General features: G+C 52.1%; 6 protein-coding genes across 6 annotated transcripts; 3 read left to right on the forward strand and 3 right to left on the reverse strand.

Moving 5' to 3' along the window:
* Positions 1-352: 352 nt before the first annotated feature.
* BDV14DRAFT_14626 (uncharacterized protein) lies at positions 353-810 on the reverse strand. The gene has a single exon (XM_073766447.1). The coding sequence runs from the start codon at positions 714-716 to the stop codon at positions 399-401; it is 318 nt and encodes a 105-aa protein (XP_073630886.1). The 5' UTR covers positions 717-810; the 3' UTR covers positions 353-398.
* Positions 476-1,545, reverse strand: BDV14DRAFT_168640 (uncharacterized protein). The gene has a single exon (XM_073767891.1). It carries the CDS (start codon positions 1,298-1,300, stop codon positions 905-907), a length of 396 nt encoding a protein of 131 aa, XP_073630887.1. The 5' UTR covers positions 1,301-1,545; the 3' UTR covers positions 476-904.
* A 1,349-nt stretch (positions 1,546-2,894) lies between these two features.
* On the forward strand, positions 2,895-8,448 carry BDV14DRAFT_14636 (UDP-N-acetylglucosaminyltransferase). Its single transcript, XM_073766451.1, has 3 exons — positions 2,895-4,941; positions 4,995-7,602; positions 7,658-8,448. The coding sequence occupies exons 1-3, from the start codon at positions 3,212-3,214 to the stop codon at positions 8,282-8,284; spliced, it is 4,965 nt and encodes a 1,654-aa protein (XP_073630888.1). The 5' UTR covers positions 2,895-3,211; the 3' UTR covers positions 8,285-8,448.
* Positions 8,449-8,882: 434 nt separating this feature from the next.
* BDV14DRAFT_168645 (uncharacterized protein) lies at positions 8,883-10,814 on the forward strand. Its single transcript, XM_073767892.1, has 2 exons — positions 8,883-9,066; positions 9,134-10,814. Exons 1-2 carry the CDS (start codon positions 8,989-8,991, stop codon positions 10,514-10,516), a joined length of 1,461 nt encoding a protein of 486 aa, XP_073630889.1. The 5' UTR covers positions 8,883-8,988; the 3' UTR covers positions 10,517-10,814.
* A 9-nt stretch (positions 10,815-10,823) lies between these two features.
* BDV14DRAFT_168647 (putative glycosyl hydrolase) lies at positions 10,824-13,441 on the forward strand. Its single transcript, XM_073767893.1, has 3 exons — positions 10,824-11,041; positions 11,097-12,023; positions 12,076-13,441. The coding sequence occupies exons 2-3, from the start codon at positions 11,132-11,134 to the stop codon at positions 13,176-13,178; spliced, it is 1,995 nt and encodes a 664-aa protein (XP_073630890.1). The 5' UTR covers positions 10,824-11,041; positions 11,097-11,131; the 3' UTR covers positions 13,179-13,441.
* Positions 13,442-15,401: 1,960 nt separating this feature from the next.
* On the reverse strand, positions 15,402-16,787 carry BDV14DRAFT_168648 (uncharacterized protein). Its single transcript, XM_073767894.1, has 3 exons — positions 16,571-16,787; positions 16,463-16,504; positions 15,402-16,406 (listed from the first exon to the last, which is right to left on the reverse strand). Exons 2-3 carry the CDS (start codon positions 16,463-16,465, stop codon positions 15,942-15,944), a joined length of 468 nt encoding a protein of 155 aa, XP_073630891.1. The 5' UTR covers positions 16,466-16,504; positions 16,571-16,787; the 3' UTR covers positions 15,402-15,941.
* Between the last annotated feature and the right edge of the window lie 1,795 nt (positions 16,788-18,582).

The following is an 18,582-nucleotide window of genomic DNA, read 5'->3' on the forward strand; positions in this document are numbered from 1 at the left end:
CTCTACGTTCTACGCTGGCTAGCACGGGGCGGCAGAGTACGCAGAGTGAAACAAGAGCCGGTTTGACTGGTCAACTCTGGATATATATAGTTGTGGACGTCAGTGCTTGACAGCGGAGTAATACATATTTCGCCCTGAGATTCTGACCGACTAAGTACAGTAAGCAGGATAACGGTTGCCCACGAGCAGCTTAGGGAACCTCCGTCAACGGGATACACCGATATGAGGATCACCAAGACTATGGACAAGCCGGCCGGGTTCCTGTGCGACGCGGAGCTGCCGAGATGCGGGTTTTCATCATCCTAGACTAGGCGGCTGTCATGGACTCGTTGGTTTGTTGGTTTGTTGACTTGTTCGATGTTGGGTTCTTGTTCTTTATTTGTCGCATTGAACGACCGTTATATCCAGGTACAAGCGTTAGTACTTACTGGGAATAAAGTACGGCGTTGAGAATGCGGATAGATACATAGTACTGTGCAGCTTGCAGAAGCCATACTTTGTTTTATTTGCTTTGTGTTACCACATGAGTCTTGGATGCTGCTAGAGACAGAAAGGCCTGTTTTGAAACTCGCAAAGTTCAATTTGTCGATCTTCATTAGTATGAGATGTCTGTGATTTGTGAGTCTGTGTGGCCTTATTTCCTCCAAGGCACAAAGATAACCCCAGAGTAAGAATGTATTGAATAGAACTCGATGTTTGAAGTACTTCGAGGTCATGATATTGTCATCCGCCTAGTCTCCACTCTCCATCCCGTGATGTTTGCCTCCTCTCGATACGTTGGAGCAAGCAATATATCCAACAGCCCTGCATCGTGTATTACCTGTCAAACTCGACCCTCCATATACCGGTGACTAATGCAGGATACACCGGCGAGTCTTCACAGCAGCTTATTTTTAATTTTGCATCAGCCCAGGCTTGGGAGCATATTGGCTGCATTGCGTCTGAGTTTTCTCTTTCTTTGTTGCACGGCTGCTAGGCTGCGACTGGCGCCTCGGAACAGTGCGAGATCGCCCTGATCAGTGTCTGGGCGCCACCACCGGATCCTGGGAGGGAGGGCGACTGACTGCGACTGGACCACTGGCGGGTGACGTCCTGGCAGCAGCCTTGGATCTGCTCTGCCCCAGTGCCTATCATCTCCAGTTGGTTCCAGTCTGGCCGTTGGATCGTCGTTTTCAGCGGGCGGAGGAGTGGATGATTTAGTTTGATCAAGGTCAATCACCAGTTCACCACTGTGATATCCTTGACCATACAACATCTCAGTCAATAATAACATAAATGAAATGAGGGATATTCTCTGCATCAACTGCCCAGACGCTTTAGTTGATCCTGGTGCCTCAGCCTCCTCAGTCGACGCCCCCAATTCAAGGTCCCAATCCGGTCAGCTTGTTCGCTGGCTCCACTGCTGCTGGTCCCCTTATCCAGTCGAGCAGTCACCTTCTATCGAGCATCCACTCAGCTGCCGCAACGATCCCGCTCTAGACCGTCATTGGTGTCTGCCGCCGCTGACCATCGAGATTTGTCCCCCCACCACAAGCCACTGTCCCCCTCCAAGTGGGATCACGATGCCTGCTGTCGTTTGGGAGAGGCTCCGCTCGTCCAAAATCTCCATGAGTCCATGTTCGAGACTGCGCGTCAATCACTCTGTGGAAAAACTACGACAGTACTCTGTAAGGATATGGTCTTGTTGAGAGTATCTAACTTCCAGCTGAGACATTATCACCTCTTACCTAGTCCATGACTATCACACCGCGAACTAGTTTTATATGTGTTTCGCCTACCCCAGACTTCGCAACTAAACCAAGGTTCCGATGCCGTTCATCTATCAGAGTTTATTAGAGTTACCACCTTAGTCTTACTTTTGCCCCCTTTCCTCTCCTCTCCGCTGACCGTTGGGTCTTCCTCCGCCCAAACGAGCTCCTTGCGTCCGCCTCCAGCTTGTTTCTTCTTAGCACCGCGAACTATACCATCTCAGCATATGAGCCCAATTTATTATTTCAAATGTATCTGTGAGAAACGAGAATCACCGGCTGAGATGAGTAGAACGAGGCAGAATACAGTAGAAATAATCAATATGATGATTAAAAATAAAATAGCAGAAAAAAGTAAACCAGAGAAAAAAAAAAAACCCCAAAGCAGAGAGTTGAGGATCAGCGACTGGTGCCATGTCCAGCCTTTTCCTCCACTCTTCTCGCTGAGCGCAGTCCACTTTCCTTCCTCCGATCTTCATCTTTTTGTTTGTGATTCGTATTTATTTTCTCGATATTATACTGACCCCGGTCCTTATCCTGATTTTTGTCCCTCTTCCCTCTTTTCCTGCTTCTTTCTTTTCCTGCTTCTTTCTTTTCCCTCCGGCTGCCCCCTCCTCTCGCCAACCGACCGACCGACCGGCCGTCCTTTGCTGCGGTGGCTCATCTGTAATAGCACCAGTACCAAGCATTCGCATTTCCACCTCCACCACCACCACCACCACCACTTACCACGACTTCCAGCATCCAGCATTGCTGCCAAGAACCTCCTGTCTTGCCGCTGATCGTGTCTCGCGGGCGCCTGCGTCACTCCTCCGACTAGGGCTGTGACTTCTGATCCCTTCCCACTCCCTTGCATCTGCTCTTCTTGTCCTAGCAACTAGCGTCTCGACAAGCGGATCGCCTGCGTGTCTTTTCCTCTCCCTCTGGAATCCGGCGCTTACATACAAGCATACCTTTTCGTATACCTGTCGTCGCTCAGCTCCTCCGTCATTCACTTCCTGTGAAGCTGTGAATTCACTTCACTCCTCCCCTCTGGATCGGCCCTTCGTCGCCTTCTACAACCTGTCACCTCTCCCCGCGTTCATGTCGAGCCCCGAGACAACTCGTGGGGGGCGTCATTGAGTATCCTGCGAATTGGCCCGGCTCAGGATGAGGTGTAAGAAGCGTTATAAAAAGGATGCTCGTTGTCGATAAATCCGACCTGGATGTCTCTCGACCTTATTGACCGCTGTCTCTGTCTTGGGTCGTCGCCTGAATCCTATCGAAGTCTAATCTTCCCACCGACTCTTACGTTGCCTCGCTATACCTCTCGAATTTCCCTCTCTGTCGTTCTTTTCTCACCGACTGACAATCTCTCTTCACTGATCATTGATATAATACTCCATCCCCGGTACCGGGTTGCGTGAGAGCCGCGCGAACAAGTGCGGTGGAATCAAGCAGCAGACAAGGTGCCAGGGCTCAATATGTTACCCTCCGTGGCGCCATTTCCGCCAGTTCAACCACATCATCACCTCAATCGATACCATGAACCCGAATCTCTCAACGGCCCGTACGGCTTGGATAACTCGTTCGATGCGCCGTTTTCTACCTACGACTTTCCGAATAATAACCCGCTCCAATCGGTCCCTCGAACTCGATTACAATACCCCCACCCCGTCCAGCGATCCGATCTCCATGACCCTACACAATCGGCGACGTTGGCGTTGAACAATGTTGGAGAACATGCGTTGCGGAGGAAAACACCGAATGGCACGCTAGCGGCGGGGTACGATGGAACACCAGGGGACATGACTATCCAACCGCCGGCAACCAAGCACATCCTGGTGTCGCAGTTGGATTCAGGTCATCTGGCGCCTCAGGCAGGCTTTCCGATGGATCCTTGGCAACAATCCACGCTCGATCAATCGTCCGCCGCGCAAACGTTCAACTTTCCGCCAATGCACAAGAATGATCTCAATCGAGGAAATGCTGGCCCGGAAGATATGTCGCAAGGGTTCAACGGTATCAGCTGGATCCGCTCACTGAATGCTGCACCTGAGATGGACTCTGTGCTCAACCAGTCGCTACCGGTACAACTACCACAGCAGCGATTCTACTGGCAAAATGGAGCATATGTGCCTACAGTTCTTCCGGCTACTCTTCAAACGTGCATTGGGCCTACGGCATCTGCAGGCACTGGGCCATACGGGCCTTACTGGCCAGATGGTGCCTATATTCCATATCGCCCTGCGGCATTTCGCGAGCCCCGGTTGAACCCGCAGTTTGCGAATCCAATCCGTCGCTCCGGTCCTCAATTCTTCGACGCAGGGCAGCAGCCTTTCGTGGGATCAGCTCCGCCAAATAATTTCGAGATCGGAGAGTGGAATCAGAACCCTCTGGGTGGTTTTAAGCATGATGCAATGATGAAGAACAATTTTCCTCCCCGCCATTCGGATCAGAACTCTTTAGGCAACCAGCGCGTGTTACCTTTCCATACCCGCCACCAAAGCAACTCTGGCTCTGGCTTTTCGTCTCGTCCGCCTCTGCATGAACCGTCTGCGTCGTGGTCCGGTGCTTCTGGCAGTGGTGGTTTCCAAAATACTGGACCAGTCCCTGGATCCCGGGCATCCAATGCCGAGTTCAAGGAGAAGGTGTTATCATGGGCGCATGGTGTTTATGTTGATCTTCTCGCATCTATCCACCGAGCACGTCGGAATAGCGCCTCTAATGCCACGCAAGACGGCCAACAACGGCCGCTTAAGCCCAGCATCTATCCAAAACCACCACGCCAGCCAGGCCTCGATTTCTCTCATACCTCTGCGCCTGAGTTTACTCGACATAATAGCTATCCGTCAAGCCAGTATGACTCTCTAGCTTTGAAGCTGCGGTTTCTTACGCGGACTGGCCTTAACACTAATCTTTATAGAAGTCATCATTATTCTGTTTCGCAGTTTCAGCCGACAGGGAACCACTTGGTTGAGAGGTTACGGCAATCTGGTCGTATGAATTCTATTTCTGGGATGCCTGGCTCCTTGAACGAGAATACGACTGCTGTCAATGCGGCGTCATCACTGGAGCTACTGTCACATCTTTGCATGGAAAGTGGTTGGGAATGGATTGATGGCATGCTTTTGGGTGGATGCCTGGCTTATGGCCTCGGAGACTACAACAAGGCCTTGCGATGGTATTCGCGGATTATTAATCGTGACGCAGCGTGAGGGTATCAGATATAATTTTCGAAGACCGATATGACTGACGAAATTTTAGGCATGTCGAAGCAATCTCCAACTTGGCGGCAACACTGCTAGCATTAGACCGACGCGAAGAGGCGCTGCAACATTGGCTCCGGGCTGTGAAGCTGCGCCCAAGTTATTTCGAAGCGGTCGAGCATCTGATTGGCCTTCTCTGCAGCAATCAACGCGGAAAGGAAGCCGTCAACATCATCGACTTCGTGCAAAACTCACTTCGTTTGTCCAAGAATGGCGAATGCTTCAAAGCCGATGAACATGCGAGCGAAACAGAAAGCGATGCAGAAAGCCGAGTGTCCAGTGCCTCTGATTCGGGATCCTACGATAGGGCCGCCTTTGATTACGACGATGACTTCGGGCGGCCGTCCTTGGCCAATCGCCAGTCTGGGGAAAGTGCTACTGGGCATGGCTCCAGTGGTTATTCTGTCCCAGGCTGCGACAACGGTCGTATTCTCGCGCTTGTTCACGCTAAAGGGAACATGCTGTATGCTCTGGGTGATTATGTCGCTGCTGCAGCGGCCTTCGAAGATGCCATCCTCATTAGTGCCGGCCGAAAGCGTAACGGCATTCAAAGTCTCATCAAGCAGATTTTCTCCGCATTCACGCAAGTATCGCGCAGTGGATACATGGGAGATGTCCATGATCCGCAGGAGACTATTCTACTGTATCCTGATAAGGCTTTGCAGACATCAAAGCTGGTCTTCGCGCCTTGCGGGACACCTCCAGGCATCCAGTATGTTCCGGAAGGGCTCGCAAGAAAAGCAGCTCTCTCCACCACCAGCAATTCTCTATTATCGCTGGCGAAGATATACCAGGATGGCATGTCGACCACCCACAAGAATGGTCCTTCTCGGTCTGCACCTGGTGTTCGGGACATTCTTGCTCTCTATTACTTGTCGCTTTCGCTTCAACCCACCCCGTCTACCGCCAACAATGTTGGCATTCTACTCGCTGGTATTCACAACAACGCACCTGGCAAAGGTCTTGCGCGCTCATCTGGAGACCTGCAGCACCCTGAAATCCCTGGTGTCATTCACGGCACTGGAGTTTCTCTGGCTCTCGCGTACTACAACTACGGATTGCATCTTGACTCGCGGCATGCGCACCTTTACACAAACCTTGGAAGTTTGTTGAAGGATATCGGCCAGCTACAGGCTGCTATCCGGATGTACGAGCAGGCCGTTAACTATGATGGCAACTTCGATATTGCACTTGCGAACCTGGCAAATGCGGTTAAGGATGCAGGACGAGTCAACGACGCAATCGCATACTACAAGCGCGCTGTCAAAGTAAATCCTGAATTCGCGGAGGCAGTATGCGGGCTGGCCAATGCACTTAATTCGGTATGCAACTGGATGGGTCGTGGGGGAATCTCCAACTCATTCGGCTTCCGGGATCGTTGGCATGTCGACGAGCAGGGCATGCTCCGTGAGTCTCCTAGCATGGAACCAGGAACTGGGTGGATAAAGCGAGTGGTCGATATTGTCGATCGGCAACTCAAGGAAGGCGAGGTCTGGGGTCGCGGCGTCTTGACTCCGAACACGGTAGAGCAGTTGTGCGCGCAGTTGATTCCTGGCGTGGAAGGCCGAGATCGGTCTGCGGCTGGAAATTTGGCTGCAATGCTCCAGTCTTGGGCCGGACAAAAGTGGGAGGGCTCTCGCATCGTTAAGCTCGTTGAGCGTGTGATCAGATCAATCACTTGGCGATGGTATCAAGATCGGTACATCTACGGCAGGGAGTATCCTGCTTCGAAATATCGACGGCCGCAGCTGCCTTCTGCTCTATCGGCTCCTAATGCACCCACCGTGCTTCCGTTCCATACCTTTACCTGCCCGCTTTCCGCAAAGCAGATTCGGCATATCTCCCAGCGAAATGGACTTCGCATCTCTTGCTCAACTTCGCGGTCCCCGTGGCTTCCGTCCACAGTTTACCCGCCACCGTCTCCTCCCAATCCGTATCTCAAAGTTGGATATGTGTCGTCTGACTTCAACAACCACCCTCTTGCACATTTGATGCAGTCGGTGTTCGGGTTGCACAACCCGACCAAAGTCAAGGCGTACTGCTACGCTACAACAGCAAGCGACAAGTCCATCCACCGCCAGCAAATTGAACGAGAGGCACCGGTGTTCCACGATGCGAGCAGCTGGCCTGTTGAAAGGCTCGTGAGGCAGATAGTCGAAGACGGAATCCACATTCTAATCAACCTCAACGGCTACACCCGGGGCGCTCGCAATGAAGTTTTCGCTGCCCGGCCGGCTCCTATTCATATGTCCTTTATGGGATTCGCGGGCACACTCGGTGCAGAATGGTGCGACTACATTCTTGCCGACCGGCTGTCGATTCCCCCGGAAACCCTCTCGCCTGGTAATCGAAGCACACGAATAGAGGACCGTCCTCTCGAAGAAGACCATGGCGAAGAGACAGAGCATTGGGTGTATGGAGAGAAGATTGTCTTCAGTCGGGATACCTTCTTCTGCTGTGACCATCGGCAAAGTGCGCCTGATGCAAGAGACCCATATATTGCTTGGGAGCAAGAGCAATCGCGACGCTGGCAAATGCGAAAGGAATTGTTTCCTAACCTTAGCGATGATACTATCATCTTGGGCAATTTCAATCAACTTTATAAGGTAACCACTCCCCCTTCCCACGCCACGATGGCCGAGAACTAACTAGTTCTTTTAGATTGAGCCTACAACTTTCCGGACCTGGCTACGAATTTTGGCTAGAATCCCGAATGCTGTTCTTTGGCTACTCCGCTTCCCTGATCTTGGGGAACAGAACCTCCGAGAAACTGCTGTGGCTTGGGCAGGTGAAGAGACAGCCTCTCGGATCATCTTCACCGATGTTGCGCCTAAGAACACTCACATTGCGCGAGCTAAAATCTTGGACTTGTTCCTCGACACACCGGAGTGCAATGCCCACACGACAGCAACCGACGTTCTGTGGAGCGGTACTCCGCTGTTGACACTGCCACGATACAAATACAAGATGTGCTCCCGCATGGCAAGCAGTATTCTCAGCAGCGCGCTGCCAAATACGCCATCAGGACAGCAAGCTCGAGGAGAATTGATTGCCAACGATGATGACGATTACGAGGAGAAGGCAATCAATCTTTGCCGAAATCTATATTATCCAGCCGGAGAAGGTCGAGGCCGAGGCCGGCTATTTGAGCTCCGCAAAATGCTATTCGAGGAGCGATGGAGAAGCCCCTTATTTGACACTACCCGCTGGGTTCGTGACTTGGAAGACGCCTATGAGCGCGTGTGGAATCAATGGGTGACTGGTGAAGAAGGTGATATATGGTTGTGATGCGTGAATATACCCCCATGAGCGTTGCTTTGGATTGGATCTCTTTTGTTCTTTTTCTTTGTCTCATTTGTGTTTGCTATGTCTGTGTAAGGCCTTACCTTGTCTATGGTCTCATCAGTTTGTGGAGTTACCTCACATATGACCTTCCCTGTCTGTAGGGATTGTATTTGCATACTGGCGTTGGAAGTGCTGGGAGCCTTGGGTGCTGCGCAAGCGGCTTGCTGGTTGAACAGAACGATGATATGAATCGGTATGCTCTTAAACACGGATAGGATAGGCGTTTGGGATGGACTAGACCTTCTCTTGCCAAGGATACCACTCACGTACAATGAATGTAATTGACCGCGACCGAAAGATTGACTTGCTCTATGAAAGAAGTGAGAGACTTGTACTAGTTGAGTTGTTGGCTGTGCTAGGACGAGAGTTGGAGATCAGCGTAGGCGGTCTGTGGTGGAGGAAGTTTCGGCGCCTCATCCCGTCCAGGCGGAGTTGAGCTTCATTCATACTGCCTACTCACTTTTCTCTACCTTTCTCTCTCTTATTCTCTCTCATTTCTATATAATTACTCTCACCTCTCCGAACTCCTCACTTACTTCTTCTTCTTCTTCTTCTTCTTCTCTCTCTGTCTTCCCCCTTCAATGCACGCCGCGACCGTCTAACAACACCCAAATCGACCTCTCCACGACCCCCTCACGCGAATCGCGATGGACCTCAACATGGATATCGACATGGACCTGGACCTCGGTCCTCTGCCCGAGCCAGAGCCCGAGCCGATTGAAATGGTGAGCTTTTCATTCACGAACCAAAGCTCCCAATCCTAAGCGTAACCTACTGACCCGATGACAACAGGAGCAAACCCTCCAAGCAATCACGTCCTCCAACCCCGACGGCACAATCCCAGACCCCCAAGCCGCCGATATGCAGTCTGAAAAAGTACACATCCGCGGCGTCGACGACCTAACAACAGATAACATCAAGGAGTTCGCGTTCGCGCATTTCACCGCCGAAGCACCCTCCCGCATTGAGTGGATCGACGACACCTCCGCGAACATCGTGTACTCGAGTCCCGAGGCCGGGATGCAGGCCCTTGCGGCGCTGACACATGAAGGTGAGGCTGAGGCAGCCGCTACAACGCCCGGTGATGTTCCGACTTTGCGCCTACGCTCTGCGAAGGTCCTGGCTTCGCATCCGGACTCGGTACTGCAGGTTAGAATCGCTGTCAAGGCGGATAAGAAGAAGCCGCGCGCTTACGAGGCGAGTCGGTTCTATATGATGCATCCGGAGCATGATCCCCGTGAGCGACTGAGGCGTGAAATTGAGAGTGATCGGCGGCGTGGTGGGGGTGGGGATAGTGATGTGGATTATCGAAGACGGCGCTTTGACGGGCAGGAGTTGCGGAGGAGACGCGAGAGGGACTATGATGAGGGTATCACGGCGAATATGTATGATGATACCGGGGCCGGTAGCGGAGATCGTTCAGATGATTATGATCGCGGGAGAAGGAGAGGAAGTGGAAGCCGGCATCACGACCGCGGCCGTGACCGCGACATGGAATTGTTTCCTGATGAGGGCGCTCGATCAGGCCGGCTGCGCAACCGCAGTGCTTCTCCAGGCCGGGACACCCTGATGCAAGAAGGCGGGTACGTCGACGACCGCCAGAAATCACGCCGTCGCTTCAGAGAGCGCTCGCCTCCACCGTACCACCGCAACGAAGGGAGGGAACTCTTCGCTTCAGACGACGCCAACTCGCGCGAACTCTTCCCCAACAAGACCGCAGACACATACCTGAAGAAAGAACTCTTTCCCTCAAAAGTCAGCAACCACCGCCGCTCCGACGCCATCGACGCCGCAGACGAAACAGCCGACCTTTTCTCGCGACGGATTTCCATCCCCCTCGTCGACGGCGCCCACGAAACAAACAACTCCACCCGCAATCGCAACGTCGAGCTCTTCCCCGATTCGAATCCCAACTCTAACTCAAGAGGGAGCGTCAATATTCGCGGCTCCGCTGCCTCGCGCGGAGACCAGGGCTTCGCGATCCGGGGCTCAGCAGAGACAGGCAACGGTATTTCCATCAAGGGACGCGGTGGCTCAAGTGTTCGTGAACTGTTCCCGTCTAAGTATGGCAGTTCTGGCGCCGGTGCTGGGAATAATGCAGGCAAGGAACTGTTCTCTGATAAGATTGAAGGGAGGGGTGGGCCGAGGCGGAGGGCGGAGGATATGTTTACTTAGGCAGTCATTTCATTTTTCTGATTACTGCTTAGTTTAGAGCTGGGTTGGGCTGCACTGAGCTGGAAGGGCTTTGCATTTACATACTACATACTACACAGGTATATCTGCTTATGGCTATACTACGGTCGTTTCTTATAGTGAGCGGGCGTGGCTATTTTCTAATATAATGTTGGCATCTCGACTTTCCAATACAGACAGTTCCCATGCCCCAGCTCAATAGGAGTCCATTTACCGCTCGTCTCAGTGATTTGGTATAGGGCGTCTTTGAGTCCCCGTGATATGAAAGCTTACTTCAGCCGAGTACTTCTTTGTCGACCACTTTAGGCTGAATCTATTCTTCCATTTCATCCCCCGCAGACTCCAACTCTTCCATCAAATAGAACGTCTTCAAAGCCGCTGTCTCCATCTTGGCTATCTATCATCATTGGACGCCAGTCCCACGATGCAAGTACCTGCTGTCATGTTGTCCGCCATGAGGAGTGACGCAGCAAACGCTGAGCTGTTACTGTTTGACCTGCTCACACGGTATATATTTCCTCTTTCCCCGCTTGCAGACCTGACTGACTGACAGTCCTTCAAGATACAGTTTTCATAGCTTAGAAAATAACAATCACAATGCTCTGGGCCGACGGCGACAAACTCATATTCCGCTTCGACGACCACACTCTCTGGGTCGAGCCCTGGAGCAACAATGCCTTCCGCATCAGAGCCATGAAGCTAGCGGCCATGCCAACAGAGGACTGGGCGCTCTCTTCCAAGCCCGAGACATCCAATTCCTCGATCGAGCTTCCACCAGACAAGGAAAAAGAGGCGACAATCACAAATGGCAAAATCAAAGCCGTTGTCTCCAAGCGCGGCAAGCTCACCATCTACAACTCTGACGGCAAGACTCTGCTGGAAGAGTACGCCCGGCACAGACGGGACCCGACGGACCCTAAATGCAGCGCTTTGGAGATTGAAGCGCGCGAGCTACGACCTATCCCTGGCTCCAGTGACTTCCATCTCACGATGCGTCTCGAATCGCAACATCCAAAGGAGAAAATCTTCGGGATGGGCCAGTACCAGCAGCCTGGCCTGAACCTAAAGGGAAGCGACATCGAGCTCGCGCACCGCAATTCGCAGGCTAGTGTACCCTTTGCCCTATCATCGCTAGGCTACGGGCTCCTGTGGAATAACCCGGGTATTGGACGCGCCGTGCTCGGAACAAACACCATGAGCTTCGAGGCGTACTCGACCAAGGTGCTGGATTACTGGATTGTTACGGGTGACTCGCCGGCTGAGATTGAGGAGGCGTATGCTGCTGTGACTGGGTATGTACCCATGATGCCGGAGTACGGGCTGGGGTTCTGGCAGTGTAAGCTGCGATACTGGAATCAGGAGCAGCTGCTTGATGTGGCGAGGGAGTATAAGAAGAGGGATGTTCCTTTGGACGTCATTGTTTGTGATTTCTTCCACTGGAAGCATCAGGGAGACTGGAAGTTTGATTCGAAGTTTTGGCCTGATCCTGGTATGTCACTTATACTCCCCTGAAGAATGGGGCAGATGCTTACAGATGATAGATGCCATGGTAAAAGAACTCAAAGACATGAACGTCGAGCTCATGGTTTCAATATGGCCAACCGTCGAAATCGCCTCCGAAAACTACCCCGAGCTATTGGAACAAGGCCTCTTAATCCGCCACGACCGCGGCCTCCGCATCGCAATGCAATGTGACGGCGACATAACGCACTTCGACGCAACAAACCCAGCAGCGCGGAAATTCATCTGGGAAACAGCCAAACGGAACTACTACGACAAAGGCATCAAGACCTTCTGGCTTGACGAAGCTGAACCAGAGTACTCCATCTACGACTTCGACATCTACCGATACCACGCCGGCAGCAATGTGCAAATCGGCAATACATACCCCAAGGAGTACGCGCGCGCATTCTACGAAGGCATGACGGAATCCGGGCAGACAAACATCGTCAACCTTCTCCGCTGCGCCTGGGCCGGAAGCCAGAAATATGGAGCCCTCGTCTGGAGCGGCGACATTGCATCGTCCTGGTCCAGTTTCCGGAACCAGCTCTCTGCAGGCCTGAATATGGGAATCGCAGGTATACCCTGGTGGACAACAGACATTGGTGGTTTCCACGGCGGAAACCCGGACGACCCTGCGTTCCGCGAATTGTTCACTCGATGGTTCCAATGGGGTACATTCTGCCCTGTTATGCGTCTTCATGGAGACCGTGAGCCCAAACCAGCTAATCAACCTACCGCCCCCGGTGCAGCTAACGAGATCTGGTCGTATGGCGAGGAAATCTACGAGATTTGCAAGCGGTACATTGCTATTCGTGAGACGTTGCGTCCTTACACGAGGTCTTTGATGAAGGAGGCGCATGAGAAGGGGACGCCTGTCATCAGGACTCTCTTCCATGAGTTTCCGGATGACGAGAGGGCTTGGGAGGTAGACTCGGAGTTTCTTTTCGGGAATAGGTACCTTGTTGCTCCTGTTTTGCAGGCGGGGCAGAGGAAGATCAAGGTCTACTTGCCTAAAGGTGCGTCGTGGAAACTCTGGGATGGAGAGGAGGAAGGTACTGGGACTGGCGAGGTTCACGAGGGTGGAAAGGAGATTGAGGTCGAGTGTCCAATTGAGTCGACGCCTGTTTTTGTCAGGGTGTAGGCCTTCATCGAGGTGAGGGTTGGTGAGTGGAGGTCGATGAAGGTCATCACGGTCAATTTTGCCAACCCCGAGAATCACATCGTGGCGTAGCTTATTTGGATGATCTGCAAGGTCAAAGCTGGGGGGTGAAGCCGAATACCTGGATTCAGCTTAGCAATTGCACCTTGCTAGGGCTCCGTCAAAGCACGTTTCGTAAGGCCCAGCTAGACTAGACCGTCCCGAGCCGGATGGATATACATCCACCACCTACCCAGTTATAGTCTACTGAATTCCATATCAATTTGGCAATACGTTAGCCATTTAAACCGAATAGCCTTTTACCCTCCGGAGTTCTTCTCCTACAAGTTCATCACGATCCACGATCCACGATCCACGGTCAGTTGAAAGCTAGAAGTTGGAAGTTAAAGAAGCAATATACCGATCTCCAGCTAGACTATCGCGTGCCGGGCCCGTAGACTATTCAGCACCTGCATGTTGATCTCCACCTTCATTCACTACCAACCTACAGGAACTACCAGCAGTCTTCACCATCCCAGCTGAACAGCCAACAATGCCAATAGACAGACCGATCACAATGAAGCCATCTCGGGCAACGGGAAGTAAATCGAGTCGGATCGAGATTCCATTCCTGATCTGATCTTCAGACTAGCGCACCGTGCGCCGTGCATGTATTTAATTCTCGATTCGATTCGACTCGATCGATTTCTGCATTCCTCTCACGTACTTTCTGCTCGTCCGTGAAGAGTAAGCGCAGTGATGTGATCGATGCGCTTAGGGTTCCCCAACTCCCAGGACTGAGAGCAGTCCCAGTCCCATAGGCTATCTGCGGAATATACATCCACCAACTAACGAAAGGGTAATCTAATCTGCATGTGCCTGTCTCTTTCTCCGTCTGTCTCCGTCTCTAGCCTTTAGTCACACTCACCCCTTACATATGTCTCTCCTTGCTTGCTACCGGCGACCCTGCTTACGTCTGGGCTCTGGAACCTTGGAACAGGTTTCCACCCTCAGCTTGATGGAGGTGGAGGTGACTACTGGCTCCTGCCACAAAAGGATAAAGATGTCATCGGGCATGGGCAGCACCTACCTAGATTAGCACCGTACCCTCCCTCCCAGACTCCAAAGTGGTCGAAATGGTCATTACAGGTATCATACTAACCGCAAGCTCCAGGGGCGTCTTCCTTTTGTCCATGGCCTCGATCACCACCCGGGCGATCTTAACCATGATATTCGAGATCGTCATGGTCATGATGGATGTGGACGTTTGTTGCATGAGGCGAGGCACATTGACCTCCTAACCTCACTGCATGGCTATAGGCCGTCCGCATCCATCATGCCAGAGAATGACCAAAGACAAGATGGCCCGTGCCAGGGAACGTAGACATTCGGCTGATCACCATGAACTGGTATTCGGCTGGAACGTTGAATATCATTTGCGCTGTGCCTTGCCTCTGCCGTGACGGAGTTGGTCAGATATGGGGAGCCAGGAGATAAGGGTGCGATGGCAAGTCGAAGGAAGGAAAAGGTGCTTTGTCGTTGGTTCTGGCACAATTTGTTTCCCTACCTTCTTGATATCGACATGTGGTATATATTAATATATGTATATATCTATATCTATCTCTCTCTCTCTCTCTCTCTATCTATACATGTATACTCACAAAAACAATATCACCTTCAACAGACAAACAGAAACCAATCGAACTACCTGCAACTGCAAATCCTGTAAACAAGAATGCTGCCTCGAGTCCTGATTTGTGTTTCTCAATACTCTAAATTCATGAATCATGCCCTGCCAATACTTCGATTTTCCCTGACTCCTACAAGCTAGAACCATCAACCGGAAAACCCGCATGAAGAAATGGAGTACGGCATCCGGACGGGCTGTCTCTTCCAGACCAGCTCCTTCATCCAATAATGGGTAGATGAGTGCGTAAAGAAGTGCTCTTTATTGCCGGGGAGCCAGTAGAAGATATCAATCACATCCGCTACGTAAACGACCCCTAGTCACATAAGCACCACCCAATCGGAATCAAGAAAATACGACGAAGCATAAGTTCTACAGTTTTACACAGCAGATAGTGACAGTGAGTAAAGTATGGTTGAGAATCCAGACGGTGCCAGTCCAGGCTGAGCCCGTCCTATGTCCATGGTTCCAGTCAATAGTCTCAACCATGGGATGAATGCACGACGAACCCGCGATCTGAGCGTTCGTCCCGTCATTTGGGCTCGGAATCTGGACACTGGTACGGGCACGGGCACGGGCACGGGTAGCGGCACCATTGAATTATTCAATGATCACCGCGTATACCATGGAAACTTGGAAAATAAGAAGAACCCAAACTTAAAGAACCAAGGGGGTGGAAAGAAAGAAAGAAATAAGGAAGGAAGGAAGTAAGCACGAACGGTTCCGCCGCGGTTGAAGAATCCGGGGCGAATGACCTGTCAATGTCAGATCTGATGAGAGTTCGATCAAGGACGATTGAGTTTCCGGATACATCTATGCTATTGAAGTGGATTCGCTTGGGTTTCTTGCTCTGGAGCGTTGTCTGGGGAGGTGATTGGGTGCGTTTTTCTTTTTCGGATTGGATAGTTTGTGCTTTGGCCTCTGCCCTGAGTAACTGCCGCGGTCTGTCTGGACAGTGGGCTTGCGTCTACGCTGAGGAAGTTGGGGACTTGGGGTGCTCACTGCTGCTCGTGCGCAGGAGCCAGGTCACATTTGGATTCAGGGCTTGATTGATAGAATGTGATATCGAGGCTGGTGCATCACCGTTCCACCGGATCGATAGTATGAAACGCCCATGACAAAGAATGCAACTGCATCCCTACCGGTACCGGCATGCTTACGATCCAAGCGCAGCGCATCTGGGCCCCCATGATGCCCTCTTTGAACCTCGTCCGGAACGTGCAACGGGCGCCAGCACTGGCCTTATTGTTGACATTGACGTTCACGTTAACTGAGCACCGACCAGCCGAGGGCACGGCATGAAACAACATCAACAAAGAAACCCACGTTCGCTTCGCGAACGGGGAGACAGGGTACCGCATACCCTTGCGCAATTGCAGTTTCCGGCAGAGTGGAAGCGCTCGCGTATCGTTGTCGGGCGTCACTAGGATTGAATAACGTTCTTTGTTCTCGTTCAGCTGCGACCGACAAATCGGGTCTGTTCGCTTGCTCCTGCTTGACATGGGCTGGACTGGGCTGGGCTTCAAACTGGGTGTTGTCGGCGTCTATCGTAGACCGTCATCATTCATGCAAGAACGGTAGCAAACGGGGTGGACCGTGCCATGGTAGTTGAAAGCTCGAGGTCAATGAATGACAGGTCGGTCTATTGGTTTAATTTGTCAGTCTGTTATGGCACTATTGTCGGTTCAGCCTGTTGCTCATCACATACCTGCTGTTATTGAGAGATGTGATTTGTGTTGAGCGGAGTGATAGTCTGTCTGTGGTCCACTGTTTCCTTCTGGGTAGTCTTCCGTCATGAGGGGAGTGCTAGAAGCAAGATATAGCTGTAGCACAAGGGAACCATCGCCAACTTAGTCCTACTCGGGAACCTCTAAGAATATCGGATCGGGATCCATCTTGTTGAAGTGACGGTATAGATAGGAAAGAGCCGGTGTTGAAGATAACACAGAACTCAGAATAGAGTCATGGCAGCGACATCAACATGCATAACCAGCGTGATCGTGCCTTGTGCTGTGTCCGTTATGCTGTATGCTGTATGCTGTATGCCGTATCAGTACCCGGCTTTCGTATTGTAAGTAATCAAGTTAATACCAAAACCCACACCAGTGATACACACCAAACCCAAAACAGCAAGCAGAGAGCCTCTTCGCCGAGACGCTCGGGAACCACAGCGCGCATACGATGGTCCCCGAGCGGGCAGATGTGAAGCCCGATCGAGGGGCATCCAATCAGGCGCCATGAATAGGGGCCGGAGGTTTCTCGACGTCATGCCCTGTCTTCCAAGGGTTCGGTTGAGGTACCACATTCCAGTTGAACTGCTACTCTACTTTCATATGGGCGGGTAGCCGTTATGGCGCTGCGACTGCGAGCTGGAGGGACAGTGGTCTTGATGCTGTGGTACGGGGTCCATCATCCATGATTATCTGGTGGTGATGTTGGACTATCATCTTATGATGGTTACGAGATGGGTTCGGGGACTACCTCAATTCTCAGTATGGACGACGAAGGTGTACGGAGTGCTGCGTAATGGTGAAGGTCAATACGGGGAAGAGTCGACGGTACGGTAAAGAGTGAAGGCTGGCTTCTTCAGATTTGCAAATCTGACAGGTGCATGGGCCGCAGCGTTCGCAGAGGCAGGCCCGACAGTCAGGAAACAGCGGCGGATGCGAGAGCGCCGTTCGCTCCACTCTTCTCCTCTCCCACTCCCAGCTTGCATTCGCCCTCCCACCCCAGTCAAGCGCTCTGCAGCGAGCAGGGGTTCCTGGACTATCGCTTCTTGGCGTTGCACTGCAGGCTTGAATCGTGCAAATAGCTCAGTCAAACTAGTAATCGTTGCGATCGTGAATCGATGCAAGAGCTGCAAAGTCCATGCTGAACTTGTCGCACTCATAGACAAGACCTACACAGAGTCAATGTGGACCGTAAAATTTCGCGTAGATAGATGCCTGGGGCAGAGTACGTATCCCCTTTTAGCAATGCTAGCACAGAGTGGTGCCCGGTCGCAGGCCCGCAGTGCTGGCCGAGGACGATCCCGGTGGACGTGCACCGAAACCTCAAGGTTTATCTCAAATACTTCCCGTGTTGTGGTTTCTCTAAAGCTCTGCTATAGCCCTAAGGGTCTGTCACTGCCACAGGGGGTTGCAAATTCTGCGCAGTTTCGGCTAAGTCGACGGGGCGCTTGAGATGAAGCAGTAGTCGTCTCAGCTCCTTGGCTGTCGGCTCTTGAGATCCAATCATCGCCAACGGCCGGCTTAGTGCTGGTAATGCGGCAGTTTTATGCAGATTATGTAGGTATACGGTAAATGCTGCTCGTGACCTCATTGTACTCTAAGTTTGTAGGGAGTATAGCATTCCAACGCCGGCATTTGCATCAAAGACAAGCGATACTGATGCATAATCGGTGTACTCCGTAGGTACATACGTGCCTGTACGTCCGTTACGGTTGTCCACGGTGGCTTGTACCACGAGGCTGATCTGAGTACCCGTCGCATGGCAAGGTCGCACAGTCAGAACTCATCTGACAGTCGGGTCCCATTATTGTTTCTGCCCGATTCAATAGTCTGTCCTAATGAAGCCGCCGGCTTGGAAGTGTGCAGTGTGCACAGTCTGCGGCTGCGCATGAGCTGTCACTTCACGACTCAGGTACGCCGCGGCAAGCTTGGGGCCGAGGCTGTCCAGTCAAAAGTGCCGGCAAGGAGAGCTTCACTTTAAGTTTGAAAA

This window comes from Aspergillus stella-maris (assembly GCF_047715825.1).
Source record: "Aspergillus stella-maris strain CBS 113639 unplaced genomic scaffold BDV14scaffold_11, whole genome shotgun sequence".
In the NCBI taxonomy this organism is placed as follows: Eukaryota; Fungi; Ascomycota; class Eurotiomycetes; order Eurotiales; family Aspergillaceae; genus Aspergillus; species Aspergillus stella-maris.